The sequence below is a fragment of the Pteronotus mesoamericanus genome, unplaced genomic scaffold (genome assembly GCF_021234165.1).
Source record: "Pteronotus mesoamericanus isolate MK-2021 breed Mesoamerican mustached bat unplaced genomic scaffold, CSHL_Meso_final contig_173, whole genome shotgun sequence".
In the NCBI taxonomy this organism is placed as follows: Eukaryota; Metazoa; Chordata; class Mammalia; order Chiroptera; family Mormoopidae; genus Pteronotus; species Pteronotus mesoamericanus.
In genome coordinates, this window is record NW_026555072.1 from 8,876,728 (window position 1) to 8,889,646 (window position 12,919).

Consider the following 12,919-nt stretch of genomic DNA (forward strand, 5'->3'; position numbering starts at 1 on the left):
GTTGGGATTTTGACTGGAATTCCATTGAATTTGTGCTTCAATTTAGAAAAGATTGGCTGTGGTCAGTATTGAGTCTTCTAGTCTGTGACCAGGATAATTTTCTCTCCACTTATTTCCCTTATTTCATTTATCTTAATAAACATATTCTTCTCCCTAGACGTCCTATACATCTTTCTATGATAGTTATTTCTACTTTCTTAAAAACATTCTTTAAATTTTTTATTTGATTTATAACAATGAATTTTCAAATTCTGATTAATTCTAATTTTACCTTTATTTTAGACATTAGATATATACAGTTACACCATCTGTAAATAAGACAGTTTATTTTTAACTTTTATAGATTTTATTTCTTTATCATGCCTTTATACTGGCTAGGACCTCCAGAATAGTGTTGAATATGAGTTGTTTGAGTGGACATTTTTGTATGTCAGTTTTCAAAATTTTATTAATTGAATTCCAAATGTGAGAATAGTTTTACATTCCTCTGGTAAACACAACTTTATCCTAATGTAATTTTATATACTGCTGTTTTGGTTTGCTAATGTTTGGTTTGGTTTGCTTTCAACTATGTTCATTAGTGAGATTGTTCTTTAATTTTCTCATGCTATCCTTAATGTGTTTTTGTATCTAGGTTAAGCTAGCTTCATAAAATGAATTGGAGACTGTTCCTGCTTTTTATTCATTTCAGTTCTCCTCAAAATGTTCAATAGCTCTTGTCAGAGATTCCATCTAGGCCTAAAGTGTTCTATGCCAGAAGGTTTTTAATTACTGATTCAGTTCCTTTAATCAGCAAGGAATTATTCAGGTTTTCTGATTCTTTTTGTGTTCCTTTTTATGAGTTTTATTTTTCTGGTAATTTGTCCATTTCAAATTTGTGGCATAGAGTTTCAATACCATCTTTTGAATGTCTACAGGATATGAAGTGCTATCTTCTTTTTCATTCCTGATATTGGCTTCTATATGTGTCTTCTGTCTTTCTTTTTAAATCATTTTTCCCAAAGATCAATCATTTCACAGGAAACAACTGTTAGCTTTGTTTATCCTTCTCATATTTGTTTATTTTTCCATTTCATTGCTGTCATTCTTTCCTTCTAATTTGTCTGAGTTTAATTATTTGATGATCTTTATATAACTTATAAAGAATGGATGTTTAGTTCATAAATTTTTGGCCTTTTTTTCTAATATATGCATCTACAACAGTAGATTTTCCTCTAAGTACTACTTTATCTGTATTTTGTAAGTTTTGATGTTTTTTATTTTTGTTACTCAGTTTTAAATATTTTCTAATGATTTGTCCTGAGATTGTATAATAAAAGTATATTGTTCAATTTCCAAATGGGGATTTGCTAGGTCCATTTTACCAATCTTTTCAAAGAACCTATTTTTTTCTTTTTCCTTGCTCTATGCTGATTATTTTTTCTTCATTAATCTTCATTCATTATTATTTCCTTCCATCTTTATTTAATTTGCTGTTCTTTTTTAAAATTTTTTTCTCATGATTGAATCTCACTAACCAGCTTTTCTTATTTTTTAATATTTGACATCAATATTTATAATATTTCTGTTATTTCAATAACTTAGTTTTAAAACAAATTTATGGATGCACAGTGCTTTGTAAATACTGTTTAGCTACATTCTGAAGGGATTTTGTGATTTTTTTTTTTTTACATTTAGAACTAGTATAACAGAAGTGGGTAGTACCTGTTCGTTTTTTAAAAGTAGAAGTAAAAAAAAAAATGAAATACAGTCCTACCCACCCACTTTTTAACATTCTATTATAATATTCAAAAACTATTCAATGCATCTGTATGCACACATATATGCATATTACAGGTTTATACATCCTAATATATTGTGAACATCTTTCTATATTGATAAATATACTTCTATAGCATCATTTTAATGGCAGCATAATATTCTACCCTGTGGATTTACCACAATTTCTTTAATCATTCTCCTGCATTGGACATTTAGGTTCTTTCTGACTTCTCTGTATTATAAATAGTTACGATAAGTCCTGGTCATTAAAACTTGGCAAATAGCCCTGGCCGGTGCAGCTCAGTGGATTGAGCACCGGCCTGTGAATCAAAGGATCGCTGGTTCAATTCCCAGTCAGGGGACATTCCTGGGTTGCAGGCCAGTTTCCCAGTAGGGGGCACATGAGAGGCAACCACACACTGATGTTTCTCTCTCTCTCTGTCTCCCTCCCTTCCCATCTCTAAAAATAAAAAAGATTTTTTTGAAAAACTTGGCAAATAGCCTTGATTATTTCCCTTAGAATAAAATTATTAGGTCAAAAGACGTACATTTTTAAGGCTTTTGTCAAGCACTATAAAATTGCCCTCCAGAGAGGTTGTATTGATGTGGTTTTCCATCAATATTGGATTACCTAATTCCAGAAAAGTTTCTCCAGCACTGGGGGGGGGGGGAGAGAGAGAGTGTGTGTGTGTGTGTGTGTGTGTGAGACAGAGACAGACACTAACTTTTTCATACTGGAAGATTGAGATTGGATTTATGCCCCAACTCCTCCTTTCAGCCAATTCTATATTTGCTTGTCTAGTAATGGCAACACCCCAATCAGGAAATGTAATGCCTCATTCCTACACGAGTTTTGATATGTATTGTTTTCATTATCGTCGTTAGAAGTATTTTCTAACTTCTAATGATCTTTCCTTTGAATCATAGGTTATTTAGCATGCATTTCTCAATTTCTAAGCATTTAGAGGTTTTCTAGTTATTTTGTTAATTTATTTCTAACATAACTATATTGTGATTAGGAAACATCCTCTGAGAGATTGCAATCCTTTAATTAAATGTTTTTGGATTTCGGAAAAGCACTTAAGCGAGCCCTGGCTGGCGTGGCCCAGTGGAAAAGCACTTAAGCGATTTCTTGAGTTATAAGGTGAACTAGTTTTGTGTGTGTTTGTGTGTAACATTTTTACTTGAAAGAGTGACTAACAGACAAATCAACAGTTATGCTAATTTGGGTATGTGACAGACATTTAATCAAAAATGAGCAATGTGAGCCTGCTGCTTCAAGGGAAACAACTCACAGTAGTTGTTGCCAGTGATGAAATTCAAATTTTCAAGTGAAAATTAGAATTTTGGAAAACTTGTATCTGCCACCATGAGCTTAACAGCAAATATTGATAAATGAAACCCACAGAAACAAAATCCCTTTGGGGCTCTCAGTAACTTTTAAGGGTAGAAAAGGCCCCTGGCATTTATAAAAAGTTAGGGAACTTTAGTTACTTAGTTGCAGTATGCCTCCTGACTTACGTTATTGTTGTCAAGTATTTTTATTTAAAATCAGCCTCTCTCTCTCTCTCTCTCTCTCTCTCTCTCTCTCTCTCTCTCTCTCTCTCTCTCTCATACTGTTTTACAGTTTCTGTCTGCAGAGAGGGAGTGATAAAATGGTTTTATACAGTCATTATTCATTTAGAGTCATCCATAGTCACAATGGTATACCTATAGCCTAGGTTTGTGTAACTGCATTCTAGGATGTTCATACAATGATGAAATTGCTCAACAACATATTTCTCACACTTATACTTGTAGTCAAGTGGTGCATGACTGTACATATTTACCACATTTTATGTTTTTCATGACTTGTATCTCTGAGTTTTTGACTTCATTTTTCTCTATCTCAGGAATACTCTTTTCTATTTCCTTCAGGAGTAGGTATACTGGTGGCAAATTCTCTTTTTTTTCTTATCTGAAAGAATTTTCTTACCTTAATTTTTAAGGGTTATTTGGTGAAAATAGAATTTTGGATTGGCAGTTATTTTGATTTAAGATTCCTTTCCACTGTGACTATAGATTTCTTTCATTTATGTTGCTTAATATGTGCGTGCGCACGTGCATGTGTAGAGATTGTCATTTCAAGTACTAGCATTGTCATTTCAAGTACTAGCATTTCAGATATGACCAGAAAAATTGGATTGATCCATGCCAATAATTGCAGCACAGTGCAGTAAATAATTCCCAGTTCCTTCTCACTAACTAGTTTCCTCCATAGGTGAGCCTCTCACCACCTCACTACCTTCTCCTACCCCAAAGACTCTTGTTTCCCTCTTCCAAGTCCCTCCAAAAGCCTTCCTCTAGCTCTCAGGACAGCTGCCAGATTCTTAATGCTTTATGATACAGTCAGTTTAGTTCTCTCCTTTGCCTAACTTTTCTCTCATGTAAGTTGAATAGTGCTTACCCTTACATTTCACAATTAAAAAGGAAAATGCCTAAACAAAACTATAATTTTCTCTGAGTGAGGTGTGTTTAGTCCTCATAGATCAATCAACCAGTTTAAACTGCAACCAGCTTTAAAAATAGTATCCTTTCTCTCAACAATACAAGAAATGAAAAATATTCAGCCACTCTAGTAATCAAGGAAATGCAAATTAAAGCAATCACGAACAACTTTTTTTCCCTCCTAATTGGCAAAAATTAAAAATAATAGTCATCCTACTGGAGAAGAAAGACACTTTCACACTCAATAGTGGCAGTATAGGTTGCTAGAGTTTTTCCAGCGGTGTGTATATCAAAAGCATTACTGTATGTGCCCCTTGACCTAATAACTCCACTTGTAGCACTTTTACTATAACAGGTGGTCAGGGTCGTTCACAAAGATGCATGGGCATGTTCATCTGGGCTTAATTTCTAGTGGTGGAAAATAAATGCTGCTATACTTCAGAGTAGACTAGGCCATTGTAAGAATTATTTTGGCGAAGAATTCTATTTGATATTGGAAAACATTCATTAGTTGTGAAATGAAAACTAGGTGAAATTTGTGAAGCCTCATATAAATGTGAAAGTATTTTCATTTACATAAAACCACGCCAAAATTTAAATAACATAATCAACTCTTCATTAAATATTTACTGTGTGCCCAGTCTTCTACTGGGAATCGGAGGTGAACATTATTGAAAGTATGAAATATACTAGTTTTTTAGGACTTTATGCTATTGTTGAACTGTTGAGCTTGAATGCAAGAGGGGACCCAAAATAATGGAATATATTTATAAAAAATTATGAATGTGTTCTTTCGTGTTTAAACTTCAGTCACCTTCAAAGTGCTGTCCATTTGATGCAATACAGCTATCGAGATGTTTTTTCCACTGCTCAAAACAGTTTTTGAACTCATCGACTTTGATGCCTTTTAGTGCTCCTGCCGTTTTTTGTTTCACCTCTTCCACATCAGCAAAATGTTTCCTTTTGAGGACTTTTTTCATCCTGGGAAATAAAAAGAAAATGTCGCTCAGGGCAAGATTGGGTGAATAGGGAGGGCAGAGCATGGGAGTCATGCCATTTTGGGTCAAACACTGTTGAACACTCAGCACAATGTGGGCAGGTGCCCTTGTAAATTACCGATCATGAAATGAGCAAACGTGTTGAAAGAATCTTCAAAAAAAAATCACTGAAACCAAATGCAGTCTCTCACAACAATGCCAGCTGGCACACTTATACAGATGGGTTTCTAGAACACTCACCTAGCAGGAGAAGCCTGAACTACAAGGGGCCTGCCCTCCAGAAGATAATTCTGGGTATTTTGGGTCTCCCCTCATACATACATTTGGTCCTTGCACACCTGGTTGGTGTACATCTAGATAATGGAAAGAGCATTGAACATATATAGACAGGCATTTGAATCCTGTCCCTGTAACATACTTCTCTACTCACTTAGACAAATTATTTGATAATGAGAAGAATGCTGACCTCATGAGAATGAAAGGAGCTATAATAGTGAAGTGCTTCCCATGATGATTGATGAATAGTAATATTAGCAATTATTATTATAACTATTTAGTAATTATTAGTAATAGTAATGAATAGTTAGTCCCTTTACTTTCCCTTCCAAAATTCTCTATTTCCTCAGTATAATACCTGCATAAGATATATTTGAGCCCGAGCCACTGAATGAATAAATGAATGAACAGATACTGAATTTAAAAACACTTTATAAGCCTTAATGTATGAAAATGTTAATTATTAATATTTGAATAATTGCATTAATATATGTAATGATGTGGGAAAAATTCCATTCATGCACATATTTGTTTGTATGTAAGTGCCCAATGTTATGATATGGGCTAGGTGAGGTTGTTATAGAATTTAAGCAAAAGAAGGACTTAGCGTGGCTGGTAATCATTTGGGGGACTTTTGGGGGAAGGTGGGATTGAATTAAGGTAGGTTTTGAATATGAGAAGTAACATATGCAGAAGGATGTAGCCAAAAAAGAAAAAGAAAATGGTGTATTCAGGAAGTAGTGGTAAGACTCATGTGTTTAGAGAGCTAGGTATTTTTGAAGTCACTAGGGTAGGTAGAAGAAACAAGGTGTGGCCAAGATAGCAAGAGGCCTTACTGATCTGGTGAGAAATAGAGAACCATTTTAAGTTTGGGGACAAGATAAGTGACACTGTGTCACCAACACATCACTGTTAGAATATGTTTGTAGCAATTAACTTTGGTCATAGAAGTGTAAACAAAAATAAATTATCGATTTCCTCATTTTTTTTCTTCCACAGTATATAGCTTGAATTTCCATTTAGTGGTGATAACTATAGCTAAATGTTTTAGAATTCTTGTTGTATTCTTAGAATATTAAATTACTTGATTAGGTAATTATAATTTCAGAATTTGATTAAAAAATATGCCCATAATCCTAGCATTGCCCTTTTCTGAGACTTCTTGTTGTGATAACCTAAAAAAAATTTATAGTCAGTTTTCCATACCTTAAGTTATTTGATGACACCATTTACTTGTTCTTCCTGTTTCTTTCCCTGTAGATTTTCAATGTTAAAGTGGTTATAATGTTCTTTATAATTTATATCTAATTTTCATCGAAAGAAAGGATGTTTAATTTATTAATATTATTAGTTGTAAATCAATTAATAACTTAGTTACAAGTGTATTCACTTCCAGTGTTTTCATCCTGAAATTTTCTCTTTTCTTATATTCTTTTTCATATTTCTCTGCAGTATGGATGGAGCGGATCTGTGTTTTGAAATCGTAAAACGAGCTGATGCTGGTTTTGTGTACAGTGAAGCTGTAGCCAGGTACGTAATTTGTAGAAACTCCCCAGAGGTCAAGGTAAATGTAAAAGAAAGAAATGAGAACACAAAACAAAACAAAAATCCTGCATGAAGTGGCTTGTTCTTTGAACTGATGATGAGGGTGCTGCCATTCTTTCCTACAAGGAGCATATCTGTTTTAGTGTGCATTAGTGGAACCAAATAGTGACTGGACATGCAAAATACTAAACAATGAATTTATCTATTAATAGGAGTTTACAGTTTCACATCAATACTGCTATTTCTCCCATTCCTGATGACTTCCTTTCTTTCTCTTTTATTTTGTATTGCTTTCATGTATACAGGTTAGTGGTTAGACAGTCATATACTTTACATAGTATTCCCCTCGATATTTCCAGTACCCCAACTGGCACCATATATAGTTACTACAGTATTAGTGACTGTATTTCCTATGTTTCACTTGACTATTTACTTGACTAATAGTTCCCATGACTATTTTGTGACTACCAATTTGTGCTTCTGTTTTTAAAATTTTTTTATTGTACAAATACGTTTGTCTCCATTTTCCTGCCACGACTTTCCCCTGCCCCACCCACTCCCGCCTCCCACCTTCAAACTTTCCCCACTTTGGCTTTGTCCATGGGTCCTTTATACATGTTCCCTGACATGACCTTCTCCTTTTCCCCGTTACCTACCTCCCTCCAGCCCCTCTCATTCCTGTTGGTTTGTGTTTTTTTTTTTCTTTAAATGTTGCTGGTTATATTTTTCATGTTTGTTTTCTTGATTAGGTTCCACTTACAGGTGATATGGTATTTGTCTTTCACCCCCTGGCTTATTTCACTTAGCATAATGCTCTACAGTTACATCTATGCTGTCATGAAGGATAGTAGCTCTTTCTGCTGCATAGTATTCCATTGTGTAAATGGCCCATAGTTTTTTGATCCATTCATTTTTTGATGGGCACTTAGGTTGCTTCCAGCACTTAGCTATTGTAAATTGTGATGCTATGAACATTGTGGTGCATAGGTTCTTTTGAATTGGTGTTTTGAGGTTCTTAGGGTATAATCCCAGCAGTGGAATTGCTAAGTCAAAAGGCAGTTCCATTTGTAGCTTTTTGAGGCAATTTCAAACTGTTTTCCACAGTGGCTGCACCAGTCTGCATTCCCACCAACAGCGCACTAGGGTCCTCTTTTCTCCACAACCTCACCAGCACTTGTTGTTTATTATTTGTTGATTTGTTCATCATGGCCATTCTGACTGGTGTGAAGTGGTATCTCATTGTGGTTTTAATTTGCATTTCTCTGATGCTAGTGATGCTGAGCATCCTTTCATATGTCTCTGGGCCCTGTGTATGTCCTCCATGGAAAAGTGTCTGTTCAAGTCCTTTGCTCATTTTTTAATTGGATTGTTTGTCTTCCTGGAGTGGAGTCGTGTGAGTTTTTTATGTATTTTGGAGATCAAATCCTTGCCCAAAGTATTGTTGGCAAATACACATTCCCATATGGTTGGTTCCATTTTAATTTTGCTGATGTTATCTTTAGCCGTGCAGAAACTTCTTATTTTGATGAATTCCCATTTGTTTACTCTTTCCTTTATGTCCCTTGCTCTAGGGGACATATTGGTGAAAATATTGCTGTGTGGAATATATGAGAGTTTCCTGCCTGTATTTTCCTCCGGGAGTTGAATGGTGTGGCGACTTATATTTAAGTCTTTTATCCATCTTGTGTTTCTTTTTGTGTATGGTGTAAGTTGGTGGTCGAATTTCAAATTTTTTGCATGTGGCTGTCCAGCGCTCCCAACACTGTTGAAGAGGCTCTTTATACTCTATTTTATGCTTCTGTCACCTTCGTTGAATATTAATTGATCATAGAGACATGGCTTTATTTCTGGGCTCTCTATTCTGTTCCATTGGTCTGTCTGTTTTTATGCCAATACCAAACTGTTTTGGTTACAGTGGCCTTGTAATACAGTGTGGTGTCTGGTATTGTGATCCTTCCTACTTTATTTTTCTTTTTCAAAATTGCTGTGGCTATTCGGGGTCATTTATGGTTCCATATAAATTTTTTAAATATTTGTGCCATATCTGTGAAATACATCATTGGTGTTTTAATAGGGATTGTGTTGAATGTATAAATTGCTTTGGATAGTATGGATATTTTGATGATGTTAATTCTTCTAATCCATGAACACGGTATATGCTTACATTTATTTGTGTCTTCCTCAATTTCTTTCTTCAATGTTCTGTAGTTTTCTGAGTACAGGTCTTTTACCTCCTTGTTTAAGTTTATTCCCATGTACTTTATATTTCTTGTTGCTATAGTAAATGGCATTTTTTTCCTGATTTCTGGTTCTGATATTTCATCATTACAAAAATGCCTTCAATTTCTGAATATTGACTTTATATCCTGCTGTTTTGCCAAATACACATATTGGGTTGAGTAGTTTTTTGGTGGAGTCTATAGGGTTTTCTATGTACACTATCATGTCATCTGCGAATATTGACAGTGTTACTCCCTTCTTTCCAATTTAGATGCCTTTTTTTTTCTTTTTCTTGTCTGATCACTGTGGCTAGGACTTCCAATACTATGTTGAATAGAAGTGGTGAAAGCTGACAACCTTGTCTTGTTCCTGATCTTAGTGGGAAAGCTTTTAGTTTTTGTCCATTGAGTATGATGTTGGCTGTAGGTTTTTCATATATGGGCTTTATTATGTTGAGTTATGGTCCCTCTAATCCCACTTTGCTGAGTGTTTTTATCATAAATGTATGCTGTACTTTATCAAATGCTACTTCAACATCTGTCAGTATGATCATGTGGTTTTTTTCTACCTTGTCTTCCAGCTCACTGATTCAATCCTCTGCTTCATCTAGCCTGCTTTTGATTCCTTCTACTGTGTTCTTCAATTCAGAAATTGTATTCTTCAATCCCTTTTGCCTCTTGTTGATAGTTTGTACATCCTTTTTTTGTGCTGATATAGTTTGCAGTAAGTTCCTCGTAGTTTCCCTGTAGATTTTGGTAATTGTCTCTGAGCTCACTGAGCTCATTGAGCTTCCTTATAAGCATTGTTTTGAACTCAGTATCTGATAACTTACTTGCCTCTAATTTATTTAGTTCTCTTTCTGGGGATTCCTCCTTTCCTTTCAACTGGGGGGGTGTTTCTTTGTCTTCCCCTTATTTGTGAGACTCTTCTTTTTTGCTTCTGCTTCTTAAATTGATCTGTCTTGATTTCCTGACTTTGTGGTGTGAACTTCTATGGTAGGAGACCTGTGAGATTCAGTGGTGCAGTCTCCTTGATCTCCTGACCTTGCTGATCTATGGATACCTTTTACGATGCTTATGTTGGCGCTCTGGAAGTAATGGGGTTTGATTGTTGTTTGGTCGTTCTTTGGTGGGTCATACCCTCCAGCTGGTTGACTGAGGGCCACTCTGCCCACCACATCTTGTGTGTGTTTATGCAAGTGTTGCCAGAACAAAACCACAAAGCCCAGGAAACAAACCCACATCCATAAAAGTAACTCCCCCTCTCCAATACCACTCTCAACAGCAAATTAACTAGTATTAATAAGGCTGTAAAGAGATTAAGATTATTATAAGAAAGGAGAGAAACTGTTAGTAGAAAATCTAATGACTTACTATGCACAAACTCGATGGACCTGAAATGGACATTAAAAAGCTATGTAGTAAAGGTAAATCACAAATCATGGAGAAGACCACACTGGATTTTGTCTTGGTAGCTTCTAGTATTTACCGCTGTTTTTTCTTTCTGGATCTGCCTCTGATGATGTCACATGTTGATCCCGTCTGACCTTAGGCAGTCTGTTTAAGACTTCCAGGAATCTACTGTCTGTGCCTGTCTCCTTCAGTTGTTTATCTAGTCACTCTGCACTCAACAGTCAGACTTAGGCACCACAGGACAGGGCAGAGTCCCTTCTGGGGCGGGGTTATTGGATCCTCTCACACTGCTACCACTCAGGTGGAGTGGTCTGCCTGAACAAGATGGCTACTTCCATATGAGGGAGGAGTCAGCACCAAGATCCCACCAGCTCCTCTCTCAGTTCTCTCCCCAAAGCCTCCTCCAGTCTCTCCTCAGGCGTCTCAGGCCCACTCTGCCCCCACCTTTGCTGGAGCCCAGGGTAAGTGGCTGCAAATAAAAATGTATGCATTGGCCCTTTAAATGACTCTTTGTGTCTCCAGCCGCCTGTCTCTGGCAGAGAGCAAACCTGCAGCTTTTTGCAGCTAGCTTTGTTATCTGTGTACTTCTTGAGCTCTGGTGCTGTAGGCTGGGGATCCCCACTTACGATTTAGACCCCATTCTTCTCAGGGGGATCCAGCTGGCCGTTTAAATATCCCTCTGGGGCTGCCACCCATGGGCGCCCGGCCAGCCTTCTCAAGTTTCCACCCTACTCCTTACCAGTCAGGTTGTGCTAAAGCTGATTCTTCTGTGTGTCCAAGGTTCTAAGGCTCATCTCTCACTATTGTTCAGTTGTTTGTTCCAGGTGATTTCTCCACAATTTAATTGTAATTCCAGATTAGCCTGGGAGGAGATCAGTGTGACTTCCATTCGCTCGTCCGCCATCTTGAAAAAAAGCCAAATTTGTGTTTCTTAGTTTCTTCATCTCTTTCACCCAGTTTCCCAACCACCACCCATCTCATGACTTTTATACAAGGAGGGATTTAATAGCTCAGGAAGCTTGTAGAATTAAAGTTGGTCTTTTTGATTGTGTGTTTGGTTTTTGTTTTTTGGCAGATGTTGCCTCATTAGTTCTTTGGTTTGCCTTTTAGTGATAGCAGCTTCTTATGTGACCAGTTAATCTGAGGAAAATCACAGAACAATAGAAGGAACAGAAATAAAAGCACAGCTTTTCTGCTGCTTATATATTCTTCAGACCACTGTGTTATCTCCCAGTCTAATGGCAACCATTACTCTAAGTGGAGGAATTGTTGTAAAGAACTAATGGCTCAAAAAAAGGATTAAATATAAAAAATCGCAGTAGCCATACTTTGGACTACTTGCTTATAGATTTGTAGTAATAAGCTTTATGCTTTGGTGGCAATCATATCATAAATACCCGCTTCAGTGGGTTGCCTTTCTAACGCATGGAGTACATACATTAATAGGATACAACATATCTCCTCATTCACCAACAATATTATGTTTGTAGGGATCAAACCCACAACCCATCAGGATTTATGAACACTTTCTACCACTTAATGATTATAACTTCCTCCCTCCTATCATTCTTTTTATAATTATGCCATCATGGACAGATATACCTGTAAAGAGCTTGGAAGACTACCTAATGCAGCTTGGAGCTCAGAGTGGCTTGACTTTCTTCTAATTTATTGCCCTGCCTCCTTCTACCTGAAAAGGAAGGGCCCCAGGCCCCAGTCTCAGAAGATGGAGTAGCTGTAACTATAGCACAAGATAAAGAATATACTCAATTCGATGTAGCTGTTGTTTTGTACTACTAGAGCTAGCAAAAAGAAGCAAGTAAAGTTTACATAAACTATAATTTCTTCTTTAAACTCCTGAGGTATTCATGGTAGGCCTGAGGCTAAATATCCTCTTTTCTTTTGTGCCATGCTCATTCATGCACATTCTATGGTTTTTTAATCCCATTTTTCTACTGTTTTCAGTTCTTAAAATTTAAAGGTTTTAAGAACTGAAAAATCTACAAAATCTTTAAATCTACAAAATATTAAACTTGTATTCTTTATTGTGCTTCAGAATTAAAAAGCATTTTTAATACCAAAAAATAGTCAATGGCATCTTGATTTTTCTTATGGCAATAGTGATAAACCACTTTATCTGACTACATGAAACTCAGATTTTTGCATATCATTGTTTATATTTATTTATTTAAGAATTCGAAGCAACTTGCCTTTTGTACT

At 36.1% G+C, this 12,919-nt stretch overlaps 1 protein-coding gene across 6 annotated transcripts in view; it reads left to right on the forward strand.

The window, feature by feature from the left end:
• Positions 1 to 12,919, forward strand: part of CASK (calcium/calmodulin dependent serine protein kinase) — a 387,224-nt gene that overhangs the window by 183,219 nt on the left and 191,086 nt on the right. For all 6 annotated transcript variants that reach the window (XM_054566530.1, XM_054566532.1, XM_054566531.1 and 3 more), the window contains exon 4: positions 6,975 to 7,052. In XM_054566530.1, coding sequence (XP_054422505.1) covers positions 6,975 to 7,052 — 78 coding nt within the window. The remainder of the gene's footprint in view (positions 1 to 6,974; positions 7,053 to 12,919) is intronic.